The sequence below is a fragment of the Passer montanus genome, unplaced genomic scaffold (genome assembly GCF_014805655.1).
Source record: "Passer montanus isolate IOZ18808 unplaced genomic scaffold, ASM1480565v1 scaffold23, whole genome shotgun sequence".
In the NCBI taxonomy this organism is placed as follows: Eukaryota; Metazoa; Chordata; class Aves; order Passeriformes; family Passeridae; genus Passer; species Passer montanus.
In genome coordinates, this window is record NW_024366926.1 from 8,015,688 (window position 1) to 8,030,306 (window position 14,619).

General features: G+C 41.4%; 1 protein-coding gene across 5 annotated transcripts in view; it reads left to right on the plus strand.

The window, feature by feature from the left end:
- NPNT (nephronectin) overlaps nucleotides 1-14,619 on the plus strand; it is a 47,544-nt gene that overhangs the window by 19,795 nt on the left and 13,130 nt on the right. For 3 of the 5 annotated variants that reach the window (XM_039710723.1, XM_039710725.1, XM_039710728.1), the window contains 5 exons: nucleotides 2,841-2,960; nucleotides 3,790-3,909; nucleotides 8,142-8,276; nucleotides 9,469-9,591; nucleotides 11,468-11,884. In XM_039710723.1, the coding sequence (XP_039566657.1) occupies nucleotides 2,841-2,960; nucleotides 3,790-3,909; nucleotides 8,142-8,276; nucleotides 9,469-9,591; nucleotides 11,468-11,884 (915 nt within the window). The remainder of the gene's footprint in view (nucleotides 1-2,840; nucleotides 2,961-3,789; nucleotides 3,910-8,141; nucleotides 8,277-9,468; nucleotides 9,592-11,467; nucleotides 11,885-14,619) is intronic. The other 2 variants (XM_039710726.1, XM_039710727.1) reach the window with 1 other exon arrangement.

The window sequence follows — 14,619 nt, forward strand, 5'->3', positions numbered from 1 at the left end:
CAATTCTCTGTCTGCAAAGGACTGCCAGACAGCATGGTGCAATATTAGAGATGATGGTTGATAACTCATTTTCTTAGGTCCTCCCTGGCTGGGTTTATGAATAGATTTATTATTTTCATCTTTGTTCTAATCTTTGTTCATCACTATGCCCATTTTCTCAATCCTGTTCTAGAGTAGTAACAATTATTCTGTACTTCTAGAACCATACTTCTAGAACAGAAGTAACAATGTTGGCAGAGGAGAGTTGGAGTTCCCTGCAGAGATGGAAGGGTTTCTAGGATGTGTGAATGGTTCTGGGCTGTAAAGTATGCTCATGTTCTTGGTGAAAGGCATTCTTTGAGTACCAGCTCTGATAAACAGGCTTTACATCTCATCTGTTTGTGTGCCCCATGGATCAGGCTGTGCTCCTGGGACTGATCCAGGAGATCAGCCCAGCCTCACAGCAGAGCTGTTCAGCCCTGACTGTGTGATGATACTGGATGCTTGTCCTTTTCCAGTGCTACTGCAGCTGCTGTGACAATCCATACAACTTCAGTGTTGCCTGATCCAAGTTACGTGATAGGCAAAAAAAGGCAGAAAAAGTCTTGAGTGCTGAACTCTGCAGAAGCTAATTAAAAGAAAATAGCAGAAGGCATTGAATCTGCTTAGAAATAAGTGGCCCATTGTTGGGTGTGCACTGAAGTTGGTCCAAGACCATGCATGGTGCAGCAGAGCAGTCACAGGAGTCACATCCGGGTTTGCCAGCATAACACTCTGTCCTTCCCTTGCACTCACATTTCATTTAATCCCTTTCGATATAAAATACCTGTGCTCAGCAGCTTGTGTTTGTTATAAACCTGCTTCCCATAGTGGCCAAAACAGTCAGTCTGCTTTTATGAACTCTACTGCCTTGTGTTACCTTGAAATCAAGAGTGCTGGTTTTGTGGCTGTGCAATTGTAGACAACATGGGAATTAAAAGATTGAAAAATGAAATTTTCAAATGCAGGACAATGAGTGGACATTCCCACAAAGAAATTAAAGGGACTTGTTTAACTTGTTAATAGTGTTGCACTTCATACTATTCTCACACTATGTTACTAATAGGTGTCTTTTTGTCAGTAGCAGAGCTTTCATTTCTGTACTAAGAATACTTTGTATCACGTGGTGGTGTAGAATTCAGAGTCCTATGGAAGGATCCAGTATTTTAAGTCTTATAATGTAATCTATACTCTATGCAGGATAATATACTGAAAACAGTAATAAATTCTTATTTTTGCCTTTGAGTCCGTGGTCATAACTCTGGAAGTGCATGACAGCTTTGTAGTACTCAGGAGTATTCTAAACTTAGGAGCTGAAGTGCGGTGGAATTTAAACACTAGAACTTAACACAAGGCACTGTTCAAATCCTGCCCTGTCAACTTAATTTCAGTGTTATTTTTCCTTATTCTGTCCCTACTTCTAGTTAAGTATTTTATACCTAGCTCTGTTATGCCTTTATTTTGTAAAGTGATTATTTTTGTAGAAAATAGGAAGAATACAGATACAAATTTAAAATCCAGACATTAAGAACTCGTAAAATTCCAGGTCTAGTTGTCTAGAATCAATGATTTCTCTGACTTCACCTCTACAGTGAAGGTAACTTTTCTCACTCCATTTACTACATAGACCCACTTAAGTTTTCTGAAAAGCAATCAATGAATTACTGACTTCATTGCAGCCAGAGGTGCATTTATCTTTCTGGATCAGCACCTTAACCCTGAGCTTTTGCCTCTAGTGCACAGAGGTATCTGTCATCTCCTCAGCTGGCATTTTATGAAGTGGCTACTGTGTGTGTATTTAGGACATGATGGGAGCCTCAAGGCTTACTTTTCTGCTACATGGATTGAGTGACACTTGATATGATGGTGCCACTGGGAGATGGCTCTTGGAAAACTGGAAAAAATGGCAATTTTCTGTCTGCAAAAGACTGCCAGACAGCATGGTGCAATATTAGAGATGATGGTTGATAACTCATTTTCTTAGGTCCTCCCTGGCTGGACTTATGAATAGATTTATTATTTTCATCTTTGTTCTAATCTTTGTTCATCACTATGCAAATAAATAACAACAATAATAAGTGACAAATTATTCTGGCTTACTCAGACAAAATCAACGCATATTCTTGGAAGAGACTTCTGAAGGAAATAATCTTCTTGTTTGAAGTTCTGTCTACTAATATGGAAACTGTAGGCTGAATATTTTCAGTTCAAGCCATGAATTTTCTATTAAATTGTAAGTCTGAAATGCTAGCCATGATGGATGGTCCTTGACAAATATCAGCTGATGTCAGATACTTTCTTTGAGTATTTTCTAAATGATAAGGATTAAATTTCCTCTGTGAGATTATTTGAAGTAAGTTGGCATCAGCTTTCCTACCTTCCTCTGCCACTAATTTTGAAGCATGATGATGAATCACTGAATTGCTATCAGAACCACTGATAGTGATTGCAGAGTGATGTTTGCTTTCTCTCTCCTCCTTCTCCGAGTGCTGCCTGGTCCTGGACATGGCATCAACACGAATAGGGGCAAGACGTGGGCAGCCTGAGCTTGTGTGTTGTCTAATGAAGCAGCTGGCACTTCATCTAATGCTAATACTGTAATTTTTGGAAAGACATCTATGAAACCAAGCCAAATAAGCTGCTTGGCTGGAGGGATGAGCAGTGCAGGATGGTTTGGCCGCTTGCTATCAGCTGAGCTGCGTATAAAAAGCTAATTGCCGTATTTTTCCTTCCTTCTCCAGCAGCTTGAAACTGGCAGTTTTGCCACGCATGCCTTGTGTGTTTTCTTCTCCCACCCTCTTCCCTTGTGCCCTTCATTTCAGATCTGAATGAGTGTGGACTAAAGCCGCGGCCGTGCAAGCACCGGTGTATGAACACCTACGGCAGCTACAAGTGCTACTGCCTGAACGGCTACATGCTAATGCCAGATGGAACGTGCTCAAGTACGGCCAGCCCTCGTGCTTGCTCTTTCCCAGCTTCTCAGAATCCCTGCTGGAGTTTCCCTGGACAGCTTCTATGAAATGAAAATGAGTCCCCAAGTAAAAGATTAATCTTGCTGGAAATTAGGCAGCTACACAAGATGAGCTCTTTTTTTCCTAGTTAAATTAGGCTGAAAAAAAACCAGGAGCAATTGTTTTGATTTTTATTAGTTTTATTGAAAGTTTTCCCCAGAGCATTCTTCAGTGCTGTAAATCACTGCTAATTGGCCTTTGAGGACAAGTGCTTGCAGTTTTCATTGCAGCAAGACACCTGCATTTCTGCTGCCTTATGGCCTTAGGAGCATAAAATCTTTAATGCTGCAGATGTTGGTTTTTGACTGGTATAAAAATTGTACTGCCATCTCTCCGGGGATCAAGTTCATACTTGTTCCCATAAAAACAGTTACTTTGAGTATCTGGACAGAGGGAAGGGGAGAGAAATTACCTTCAGTTAGAGATACCCCATTTTTAAAATGGCAGTAACTGTCTAGGAGAGTCTGTAGTACATATTAGGCTTTATATTCTGGGAACTGCATTCAATAACACAACTTACAATTGTGGTAGTTTATTTTTTTTTTTTTAATTTTCTTAGAGAAAATTTTGTACATTAGAGAAAATTTTCTTAGTTTGTGGAAAGAAGAATTTTACTAGCAGATGTTTTCCTCTTTGAAGCATACAAGCATTTCCCCACTTTTATCATAAATATGTGACATCTTAATTCTCCAAAATTTTCATTAATTTTGTAGCACTGATCATAGTCTTTATCTAAATGTGTTCAATTATTTTTCTCCAGATGCCCTTTCCTGCCTGATGGCAAACTGTCAGTATGGCTGCGACGTGCTGAAAGGGGAGGTGCGCTGCCGCTGTCCTTCTCCAGGGCTGCAGCTTGGGCCTGATGGCAGGACTTGTGTGGGTAGGTGATCAGATGTAGATTTAAAATTTTTAATTTTTTTTCTCCAGAATGCTCTTACCCTTGCACAGAGTGCAGTTCAAGAGAGTTTATCAGAGATACTTAGAATGCATAGAACAGGCAGTTTGAAGTTAGTAATGAGAACAGTAATAGGGCTGTTGCTCAGGTGCCCTCGTGTCAGAGATTGCCAGTGTTTTGCTCCAGTCCTGCAAGTGTCATTGTCTGCCTAAAGCCCATACAGACTCCCTGCTATCCAAGCCACTTGCCACTCCTGCTACTGGGTCATTTTAAACTACTGCTAACTCCAAAATACCTGCCTGCATAAAAAAGGAATGGAGAGATCACCTTTCCCTCATACCCAACAAGGTGGTGCCTAGCTCAGTGGGTAGAGGGATAATTTGTAAAAATCATTGATATTGTAGTGGGGCAAGGTGGAGGTCTGTGCATGCTCCCAGTATGTGCTGACCTTCTTCCATACTGTGAAAACTCCAGGTTAAAATAAACATAGGAACTTAGAGTGTATAAAAGTGAAATGTTTTGTTCCCACGTTTGTGAACATGGAAAAGGTGCTTATGGTTAATCAGACTTTACTGTGGTCTGAAGAACAGTGTGACATGTGATTTCATCAGTCATTAACTATACATCCTGAGTGGGATATGATGCTCCAGTGATTTTATTATTTATATTCTATGAAGTGCTACAATTCCATAACCAGTAACACTGAAAGAATATAAGAAAATGGGAATGTCCTAATCTTCTCTTTGGGTATCTTGGCTGTCCACAGGGTAGGTGTTTCCTTAAGTGCCTAACCCATGCTGACCAAAAGTTTTTTGGCAGAGAAAGGGACATACTCTAGATCTTCTGACGAGAAGGGCAGGCTCCACACCAAGTCAGAGGCTTTCTGAAGTGCATGATTGGCACATCTGTGTATGGAAAAAATTGGAAAGAACAGGAGGAAAAAACCTACCATTGTTGCATATTGAAGGGATTAAGTTGTGATAAATCCCATTGTGGATATTATGGCAAAGAGATCTTTGGAAGATACTTGTGCCATGCCATAGTGAGCTGAATGATTTTAAGTACAAATTCAAGAAAGGTACACCACATAGAGAAATTTGCTAGCAAAAATGCTTACAACATTCTCCTAGTATTTATTTTTCTATTCAGGAAAACTTCATGCTTTGAAATAAACAAAGTGTACTTTAATGCCAAAGGCTAACATTCCAACCAATCCTATGAAGCTCTTTGAGTTCTTCAGTGCAATTTTCAAAAAAAACATTTTTTTTCCCCCAGAAAGGCAAAGAACTGCATACCCACATTTTAGGTGGGTATGCATCAATCAGAAAGACCTCAAAACCTATTTCTAAAATTTCCACAAGAATTTCAGAGCAGCCTTGTACAATACAGAGCAAATAGTTACAGCAAGAGATGTCTGTTCTTCCTGCATCGTAACATAATGTTCTCCCCCTTTTTGGTAAGAAGTGATTATGACATGCACCCTTTCTGTGTTATTTCTCTATCAAGTTCAAGTTGCAGTAAGTACCTCAAAGAGTTGAAGCTACCTGGGACTAAGGCTGTGCTTTTCCCTCATGTTTGTACAAGCTTGTCACTCACTGTTGGGGAAGTTGCTGGCTCCAGCAAGGGTCAGGATGATGCTGCAGTACAAATAGAAGTGTAGGTGGTGGTAAGAAAATGGAAGTGAGCATTGCCTACAGCTCATGAAATCCTTGTTTGAGGAAAGTCTGAAAGACAGCTGGGAATGCAATGCCTATTTTTAGCACAGGTGGAAATTCCTCTGGGCATTATTCTATTCTTAGTTTAACAGTTGCTGAGCATTCCCTTGTTTAAAATGTTCCTTTCACACAATCAGTAAAGGGCCACCAATTTGGCTATAAAGGTAAATTGTATAAACTAAATTGCAAGAAAGTGAAAAAATAATTCAGCAAAGCATTCTGTGAAAATGTGGATTAAACAGCTGATTAATTGATTAATGATCCTTGAATCAATAAATCAATTGGTCTTGCCAGGATTTTGGATTGGGATTTTAATTTAATGAAATGAGCCATATACACATTTCATCTTCAAATGTTCTGAAATTATTTGAGGGCTGAAAATAATGATTTTTCACCATAAAATTAATTCTTTCCTTTTTGTGTGTGTTTAGAAAATTGAAGATACAGCTTTGTAAACTTAAAAATTATACTATTTTTAAATTAGTCTCAGGTTATTTTGTGCTTGAGTTGGTAATCTGGTCATACTTGCAACAAGAGAGAGAAGCAATTCTGCTTCTCTGGTGGACACTGACCATCACACTCATTAGGTACTGATCATCACACTGCCTCATGTGTCTTTGGAGCAGCTCCCTGGTGCTGAGGTGAGCTCCAAATCCCCCCTCCATGCCCTGCTTTTCACAGGAAGCAGTTGTGAACCACAGCATCTTGCAGCAGGCGAAGGGAAGCAGCTCTGCACCTTTTGGTCCAGGCGTGGATTGGCTTGAAAGAAGCCACAGTGACTGCACTGTTTGAGAGCTGCAGGGAGCTGATCACAAGCACTAGAAGATCATCTTCTGGCTACTGATCAAAAAGTGGATTTCCCCTCAGCAATGAGCATCCATGCACCTCTCATTATATGCAAGTGGAAGGCTGCTACATTTTTACATATTTTTGCATCAGTTTTGAACAGTATATTAACAGTTCTGTCCTGTATCTCTAGGACACATAACTGCCTACCACTACACTGCTGCAATAATTTAACATAATTTTTGCCTCATGTGAGTTTGCAAAAATGTGAATTGATATGAATATGTACAGAGGAAGAAGCAGGACATGCTACATTAGGTTTTTAAAGATCATAATCCATGCCATGATGTATATTCATTGTATATTGTATATTCAGTGGCTAATCTTGTTCTTACTGAACTACTTTTTGAAGCTGTGGTTTAAAGATTAAAAAACCCAACCAAAACCAACAAAAATCCCAACTAACTCTTAGTAATCAAGAGTCTTAAAATTGCAGCCTTGAAATAATATTTTAATAAAGGATAGAAAATTGTGACTTGTTGATTAAATTGTAATAAGAAGCATGGTAGAGTTTGTAAAACTTAGTAGCATACTCAAAGCCTAAAATGTTAACAATAAATTCAAATCAAGAGACAGATTTATAGGAAGATTCAGGCATGTGGAGAGGTGCCCAGTACTGGACTTGTTTTCTTTCTCATTGAGGCCTTTACTGCATGGTTCCAGCAATGCTCCTGATGGAGAGAGAGCAGTCAGGAGTGTGGGTGCTCAGGGGCTGAATCCCTGCTGTCCTCAGTAATTCTTCATGCAGAGTGGGACAGTGCCAGCAGGAGCTCCTGGGATGACCCATCTGGCCAGCAATTCATGGCCTTAAGTCACTTCTGTTGGCTGTGGGAGCCCAGCTTGGGGAGAAGCTGAAGCTCCATCTCCCCACCTCAGGTAGCTGCCCTGACCAACTAACCAGCAGCTTTGAGGTAACATTTTTTCTGTGCAGTGGGAGAGGCTCTGCCTTGTTCAGGCCTCTTTCACAAGAGCAGTGGGGCATCAATCACTCGGCTTTGTTTTGCACTCTTGACGTCGGCAGCTGAAGGGCTGCTTTTGGGAAAAGAACCTTGTGGAGAGCAAAATCTTGCTTTCCCATAGATCAAGAGCCTGATAGAGCTGCAGAGCAAAGGCTTGAACTGTGCCCTGTAGATAACCAGCAAACAGGAGGAGCTGCGTGCGTCAGGAGCAGCCATGCATGGCAGGTCTCTGCCTCAGTGAGAATTGGTGTTTGAGCACTCAGCAGCCTCAGCTCAGTGTCCAGGGGCTGCAGAGTGAGTGGCAGCTTTTGTGTGTCAGCCTGACCTCGTCTGAGAGCTCCCCAGGCAGGGAGAGCAGCAGTGGGTGAGCATCAGCTGCTCCCTGGGCATCTGCCTGGGACCCAGAGCTGAACTGGAGGGTGGCAGCTTTTGTGTGTCAGCCTGACCTCGTCTGAGAGCTCCCCAGGCAGGGAGAGCAGCAGTGGGTGAGCATCAGCTGCTCCCTGGGACCCGGAGCTGAACTGGAAGGCACAGCCAGAAGAAGTGCTCAGGAATTACTGCTGGCTGACCTAAGGGCCTTATGAAAAATACTTTGGCTATTCTTTAGCATTCCATTATGTGAAACCAGTTTCATTTAGACAGCATACATTGTATTTTAACTGTTATTAATAATAATACAGTTCCTTTGTTTCCACAGATATTGATGAATGTGCTACTGGGAGGGTTCTCTGCCCACGATTCAGGCACTGCGTCAATACCTTCGGGAGCTACATTTGCAGGTGTCATAAAGGCTTTGACCTGATGTACATTGGAGGCAAATACCAGTGCCATGGTAATAGCAAGCTATTTCCCACGTGTGTGTGATAGAGCTGTGTATTTGAAAATTAAATTAATGGCTCAAGGAGGAAGGTTTATTTATTATGGCTGAAATGTTGAACCAGGTTGTTTTACACTGAATTGGTATTGTAAGAAAGGGTGGATTATAGAAATAGGCTGTGAAAGAGAAGGCATGTATTTGGCCCACATTCTCGTAGCTGGTTCTTGTGAGGAGCACAGAGCTGATGACTGCAGGAATTCCTTTCCAAAGCCGTTTTTTCCTCAGGGTTCATTGTCACTGGCAGTTGTAAGCTTGGAGCAGTGTTTGAGCTTTGGCCGTGTCTGAGCTGTAACACTGGTGTGCTCCATAGCATGTCCCAAGATCCAAGATAAGAAAATATGCACACCCTACCTCCTCCCAACCCAGACTGCCCAACTTTCTTTCCCCTGCAGACAGGTGGGGAAGAGGCAGGAGTTGGGAAATAACCTGTTTTTGTCTGGACATGAGACTGGAATGCAGCTGGTGTGTGCCCTTCAGAAAAGATATTCACAGGTCTCTCTGCCTTAGTTTCAAAGGGTCTCAACTGGTTATGATTCTTTCATTGAAAAAAAGATCATTTGGAGATAATGAGACATTGCTTTATGTTTGCTTAAGTATTTTTTTTCAGATAAATTTCTATTCAGAGTGCTGGGATTTGGAGAGTTTTGCTTGCATCACTGACAATAAATGTGGATATGGCATATGAAACATTTCCAGGAGTTTCTACTTGATGTAGAAACATCTATACAGATGTACAATATAGGAGGAATTTTATGAAGAAAACCAATTTAATATCTGTGTGATTAAGAACATGCGTATTCCTACACTCAGTTTGCTTTATTCTTATTCTGTCACCTGTAAGAAATGGTTGTTAAAATTGTGATCTTAATGATCTCAGCTGCAATCTACCTATGGCATGTCTGATGCTAAGGTGAAGGTAAAAGCTTAGCAATACCAAAATTGCCCAATAGTCCCTATTTTCCCTAATGTTTGCATCACCACATTGATTTGTGACTGTCTATTTTCCTTTTTTCCCCTGGCAAAAGTTTTATTATTATTTTTTAAAATAATCAAAATTGTATTAGTGTTTGGGGTTTTTTGCAGGGATAAGCAGAAAGTCAGGTTTCTACAAAGCAAATGATTTTTTAATGTAAATTTTCCGTTGCAGATATAGATGAATGTTCCCTTGGCCACCACCAGTGTGGTAGTTTTTCACACTGCTACAACACTCCAGGATCCTACAAATGCAAATGTAAAGACGGGTACAGAGACAATGGAACAAACTGCATACGTATGTAATGCTACTTTTATGATAGAGATTCTGAAAGCTTGAGTGTCCCATTTTGTAAACTTTAAGGTACAGCTCTGTCAGGCTCAGTTTCTCTTAACTATTTTTAATACTAAATAAGGGCCCAGGGAATGTAGTTGGAGTTTTCTAGGTCTTAGCATGCCTTGGTAAAAATATCTTTCCCTGAGACATTTTCATAATTAGAAAGAAATTCACCTCTCCCTATTAGCTGCTTGATTCTAGAGATTGCTTCAGGATGGGAGCAACTGAGTAAGCAGGGTAGGTCTGATCAAACAGTGCACATTACTCATACCCTGTTGTTATGTACACTCCACAACTGGCCCGTTTCAGCAGCTCGCCCCATCCACTCCCTGCTGCTTCCCAGATGTGAGAAGAGCCAGGAGGGAGGATTCCTCTGGAAGGATTTGCTGTTGGAAAATTCCCTTGGCCACCTTTCTCTTGGGAGAAGCAGCCACCCCCTTGGTACAGAATAAGGTGCTGGAGCTCTCCCATATTTGATGTCCCACAGGAGTGTGCAGCTCCTGGACATGACATCTGCTGGATCTTTTTGATCCTGCATTCCTCTGTGGGATCTGGTCTTTGGTGACTCACTGATCTCTTTAAAGATCAGCACCATTTTTCCCCTTTGGCTGTAGCTGTCATGGTAAAAGGTGTTCTCTCACATCCTGAGTGCTTGCTTGTGGGCACATTTCATGTGTGTTACTGGGATGTGGTCCTACAGGGTGTTCTGTATTTTAATACACTATAAATGTCAAAACTACAGGGTACTCAAAGGGATAGTAATAAACAAGTGGCCAGAGGGAAAACCTTTTTACCTGCTCTCATCAAACAATTCACTGTTTAACAAACAGTAGTTCTTTATTTAACTGTGTGCTGTACTTGAAATGCTTGTACACAAACTACATGACTAGAGCCTTTTAAGATCTCCAGTGAGATATAAAAGGCTTATTAACCAATAGAAAACAACAAAACATATTCTTGTGTTTCATGTCTTCAGAAACTCTCCTTGTGAAACTAAGTTAAAATTTGTTGTCCTGTCTGAAACATTGGGAGAGATAGTACTGTGGGCACTGTCACAGTAAAGCGTTGTTCAGTCCAGCACCTTGCTTTTGTGAAGGCTGAAAAATGTCTTAGTTTCCTGGTGCTTAGCAAAGAGAACGATCTAAATGAAGGCTGGCTTGGTTCAATCTCTAAAATAATTCTGCTTATTGACAAGGAGAAACATTTAGAAGGAAAGGTCTGCAAGAACTTTCTTAATCCAAGGTACCTGGCCATCTGTGATCAAAATGCTTGTAATGTTGGGGTCTTACTAAACTTGCTTCCACTCCTGGTTATGAACTTGTCCAGTTTAGAGGGCTGCTTAACCCGTGGCTTCCTGCCCATGCTTTTTTAACCAGCAAGCTTTTGTGTAAGTTATGCCAACTCTGAAAGAGACTTGATGCTTGAGAGGATGTAGGATGGAAGTGACTTGACCTTCAGTCATTCTAAATTATCTCTAAACTGCTGCAGTGCCAAGTACGACCTAAAGTGATGTGTTAATTTAGCAGTGCTGATGCTAAAGTATGTTTCTAACTAACGGAAACCTTCAGAGGAAAAAAATTTATTTCATCCAAGTGTCTCTGTGTCACAATGAAATAGATTATTAAGTTTCTGGAGTGAGAGGCTGAGATGTTGATTTTGGTCCCATTTTGATTCTCTTTGTAGTTATTCCTATTGTTCTGATTGAACCACCTGGTCCTCATCACATATTCAAGGCCAGTTGCACTCTCCCTGAGGGAGGCAGTGGTAGAATGAGCAGGATTGTTGACGCTGAAGGCACAACTCCTCAGACAACTGCATGTCCCTGCTTTTGTTACAGAAAGGCCAGTGACCAGACCAACAGCTCGTCCGACACCTGGGCCAGCAACTCGTCTGGCACCTGTGCCAACAACTCGTCCTACGCCTGTGCCAACAACTCGTCCTACGCCCGTGCCAACAACTCGTCCTACGCCTGTGCCAACTCAGCCTGCACCCAGGACAAGTCGACTGACACCCAAGCCAACCACGAGATACGTGCCAGTGACAACAAGGCCGGTCACGACACCAGTGGTGAAGCCTCCACCTCCAACAACACCTCAGCCTACAACGGTGAGACCTACACTGCCACCACAAAGAACTCCTCTGGTAACAACTGAAGAGCCTGCACATGTTCCCATTGAAACCACATCTTCCCAAGGAGTTATAGATGACAACAGGATCCAGCCAGATCCTCAGAAACCCCGAGGAGATGTGTTCAGTAAGTAATTTTACATGTGCCTTTGTTTATCAAAGCTGCAGATGAAAGCACACACTATACTGTTTGGGATTTTTTGGAACACTATACCATTGAGAACAGAGAAATTAAACTGAAAATGGTTATATGGTAAAGCAGCAAAAGTAGTTGATTTTACTACCTAACAAAACTTTGCAACTGAAGTTCTGAATCAATCAATCAATCAAAAAAGTGTTTATTTTTTTCCCCCTGAAATTATTGAGTATATTGTCCTGTAGAAGTACTTAATTATGCTTTCAGATGAAGGTTATAAGGAAATGAAAGACATTTTATTGAAAAGGATTGAAGTGCAACACAACTCATAAAGTAGTCAATGGATTTAAATTCAGAGTGTTGGGAGTCCCTCTGAAACAAAATATTACCATAGCTTTAAGAATAGTAAAGAAATGGGATCATGCCTGATTACCTAAAGACCTAAAGACTTCTATGAGACATTTTTTGTATGGGTTCAAATAAGTCTCAGCTGCTCATGACTAAACAATGGGAAAAATGCATAAAAATAGCTTAGAGGGTAGTTTTCTGGACTGTGTCTGTGGAAAGGGATACATGAAAAGCTGAAGATAGTAAAGATTCTCATAGCATGAACACATGTAACTTTAGGAGCTCCTCTGAAGTCTACAGCACCATTGTGCCAGCTTTAGTGCATACCACAGGAGACTTTACTGGCACTTACAGAGCTGTGCATATCTGCCAAGAAATACTCAACACCAGATTTCATCTTTAGTTCTGCGGCTAATTTTAGAGATGGGGAGGGTGTGTTGGAGCAGCTCTCCAGCTTGTTGTACAATAAAGCTGCTGAAGCAATGTAGTAGGAGGAAAAGTTTGCTGTCTCAGAGCAGGTGCACAAGCAACGTGGGAGTTTTTTTTCTGGTTGCTTTGGCATCTATGTGGTGATTTCTTGGGCTTTGTTGTTCCAGGTCATTACCCAGTGAAGTATTTGTTCCTTGTAAAAGTGTTTTCCCTGTGACATTTTATCTCTTGTAGACAGTTAGAAAATGGAGAGTGAAGCTGACAAAAGTTAGAAGACAAATCCCGGTACTGCTTAGTAGAGTGTTCTTTTGGCTTCATATTCAGTTAAAAATATGGACTTATGTTTAAGTGAAATTCTAAAAGGAAATATAATGAAGATTTATGAAGCTTAATCTAATGGGCCCCAACAGTTAAAAATACAGTTTTGTAGAAATTATTGTAGGCTCCAGCATTATGCTTCCCAGGTGTGTGTCACACTGCAAGTGTTCTCTGGAATACTAAAGCAGAGGTATAGTTTCATTTTTCATGAAGTCATAACAATTCTCTGTGTAAAGCTTATTATTTAAGCTTAGTATTTACAATTAGTCCTTCTGTATTGTCCCTAGAGGGATTTTGAAGCTAATACTTTCAATACATGTGTTTCAGATACAGGAGTTTGGAAAATAGGAAGGTGAAAGCCTTTGAAGTTGGCTTGGTCTGACTGCAGCTTACATTATGGTACATATAACAAACACAGGACCTTTGCAAAGTGTTTATCAACTGTTGGTTTAGGTCAGCTGCCACACTGAGGTTTGTGATATACATACTTAGCTTCAAAGGCTTCAGTGCAGAGCACAGCAGGACTGAAAGGGTTGAGCACGAGCTGTTCCTGGCCTCAGCAGGTAATACAGACAGGGAGTCCTTGGATCAAGTAAACAGATGTCTGTCTTCAATCCCATGTAATTTTTTTGGGTTACCTGCAAGAGACACACTTGATATACATGTGTGATGTAAGTGCGTGACTGAAAGCCTATTCCACTTGTGCTCCAGATGATGCAGTAGTGTGATCTTCAGTGAAGCTGTGTCTTTTTTTCTCCTATCTCTTTATCTTTTTCTCTCCTTTCCACTCTGCTTTCTGCTCTGTTTTTCTCTCTTTTCTCTTCTGGACACTTTTAAAGTATCATATAGGTAGTGGTCACTGGAGTCCTCTCCTAATTTCTCTCTGTGTAGAAGTGTTTGTGTTGGGAGTGCTCAAAAGCATTTCTTAAGGATTTGAAACTTACAGTTTAGTGCAAAACAGTTCAGTTTCAGAAGAATGTGCTACTTTCTCAAAGAAAGCATTGCTTGTAGAGTAGGGTGTTTCTCAAATCCTGTTACTCAAGAGGTTTGTGGGGAAGAGCAGAAGTTACATTTCCTCATGTGGGACATTTAGAAAAGCAGGTAGAAAAGTTATAGCCCACATACATTGCTACAGTGGGATGCACAGAGCCTGGGTCTGCCTCTCCTCAGTCCTGCACTTGTAAGGATAACACGGAGATACTTGGACATCCCCAGATGCCATCACACTGGCTTCAGGAGCATGGGAGCAATATGGCAGGTGCTGCATTGCTGGGCATTAGCTGGGCTGCAGCCCTGGCTGCATGAGTGCTCGTGGCCATGGCAAATGTCAGGTGAGGTGCATTACCTGAAATGCCTTTCACGTTAGCTCACAGATGTGGTGTGCAGGTTGAGCTCAGGTCCTGCTGGCCAGCCCTGCCCCTGCTCCAGGTGTGTGGGAGAGCAGTGCCTGGCTCTGTTTGGCTGCAGCTGCTCGGTGTGAGGCACTGGGAGCTCAGGACAGCAGTGCTCCCACCAAGTGTGAGCCAGAACCTCTCCAAAATCACTCCTCACAGCCAGACACAATGGTGACAGCCATGGGATTAAGACAATACAGGATTTCAAACTGGAATAAGTAGTAACATTTAGCTAAC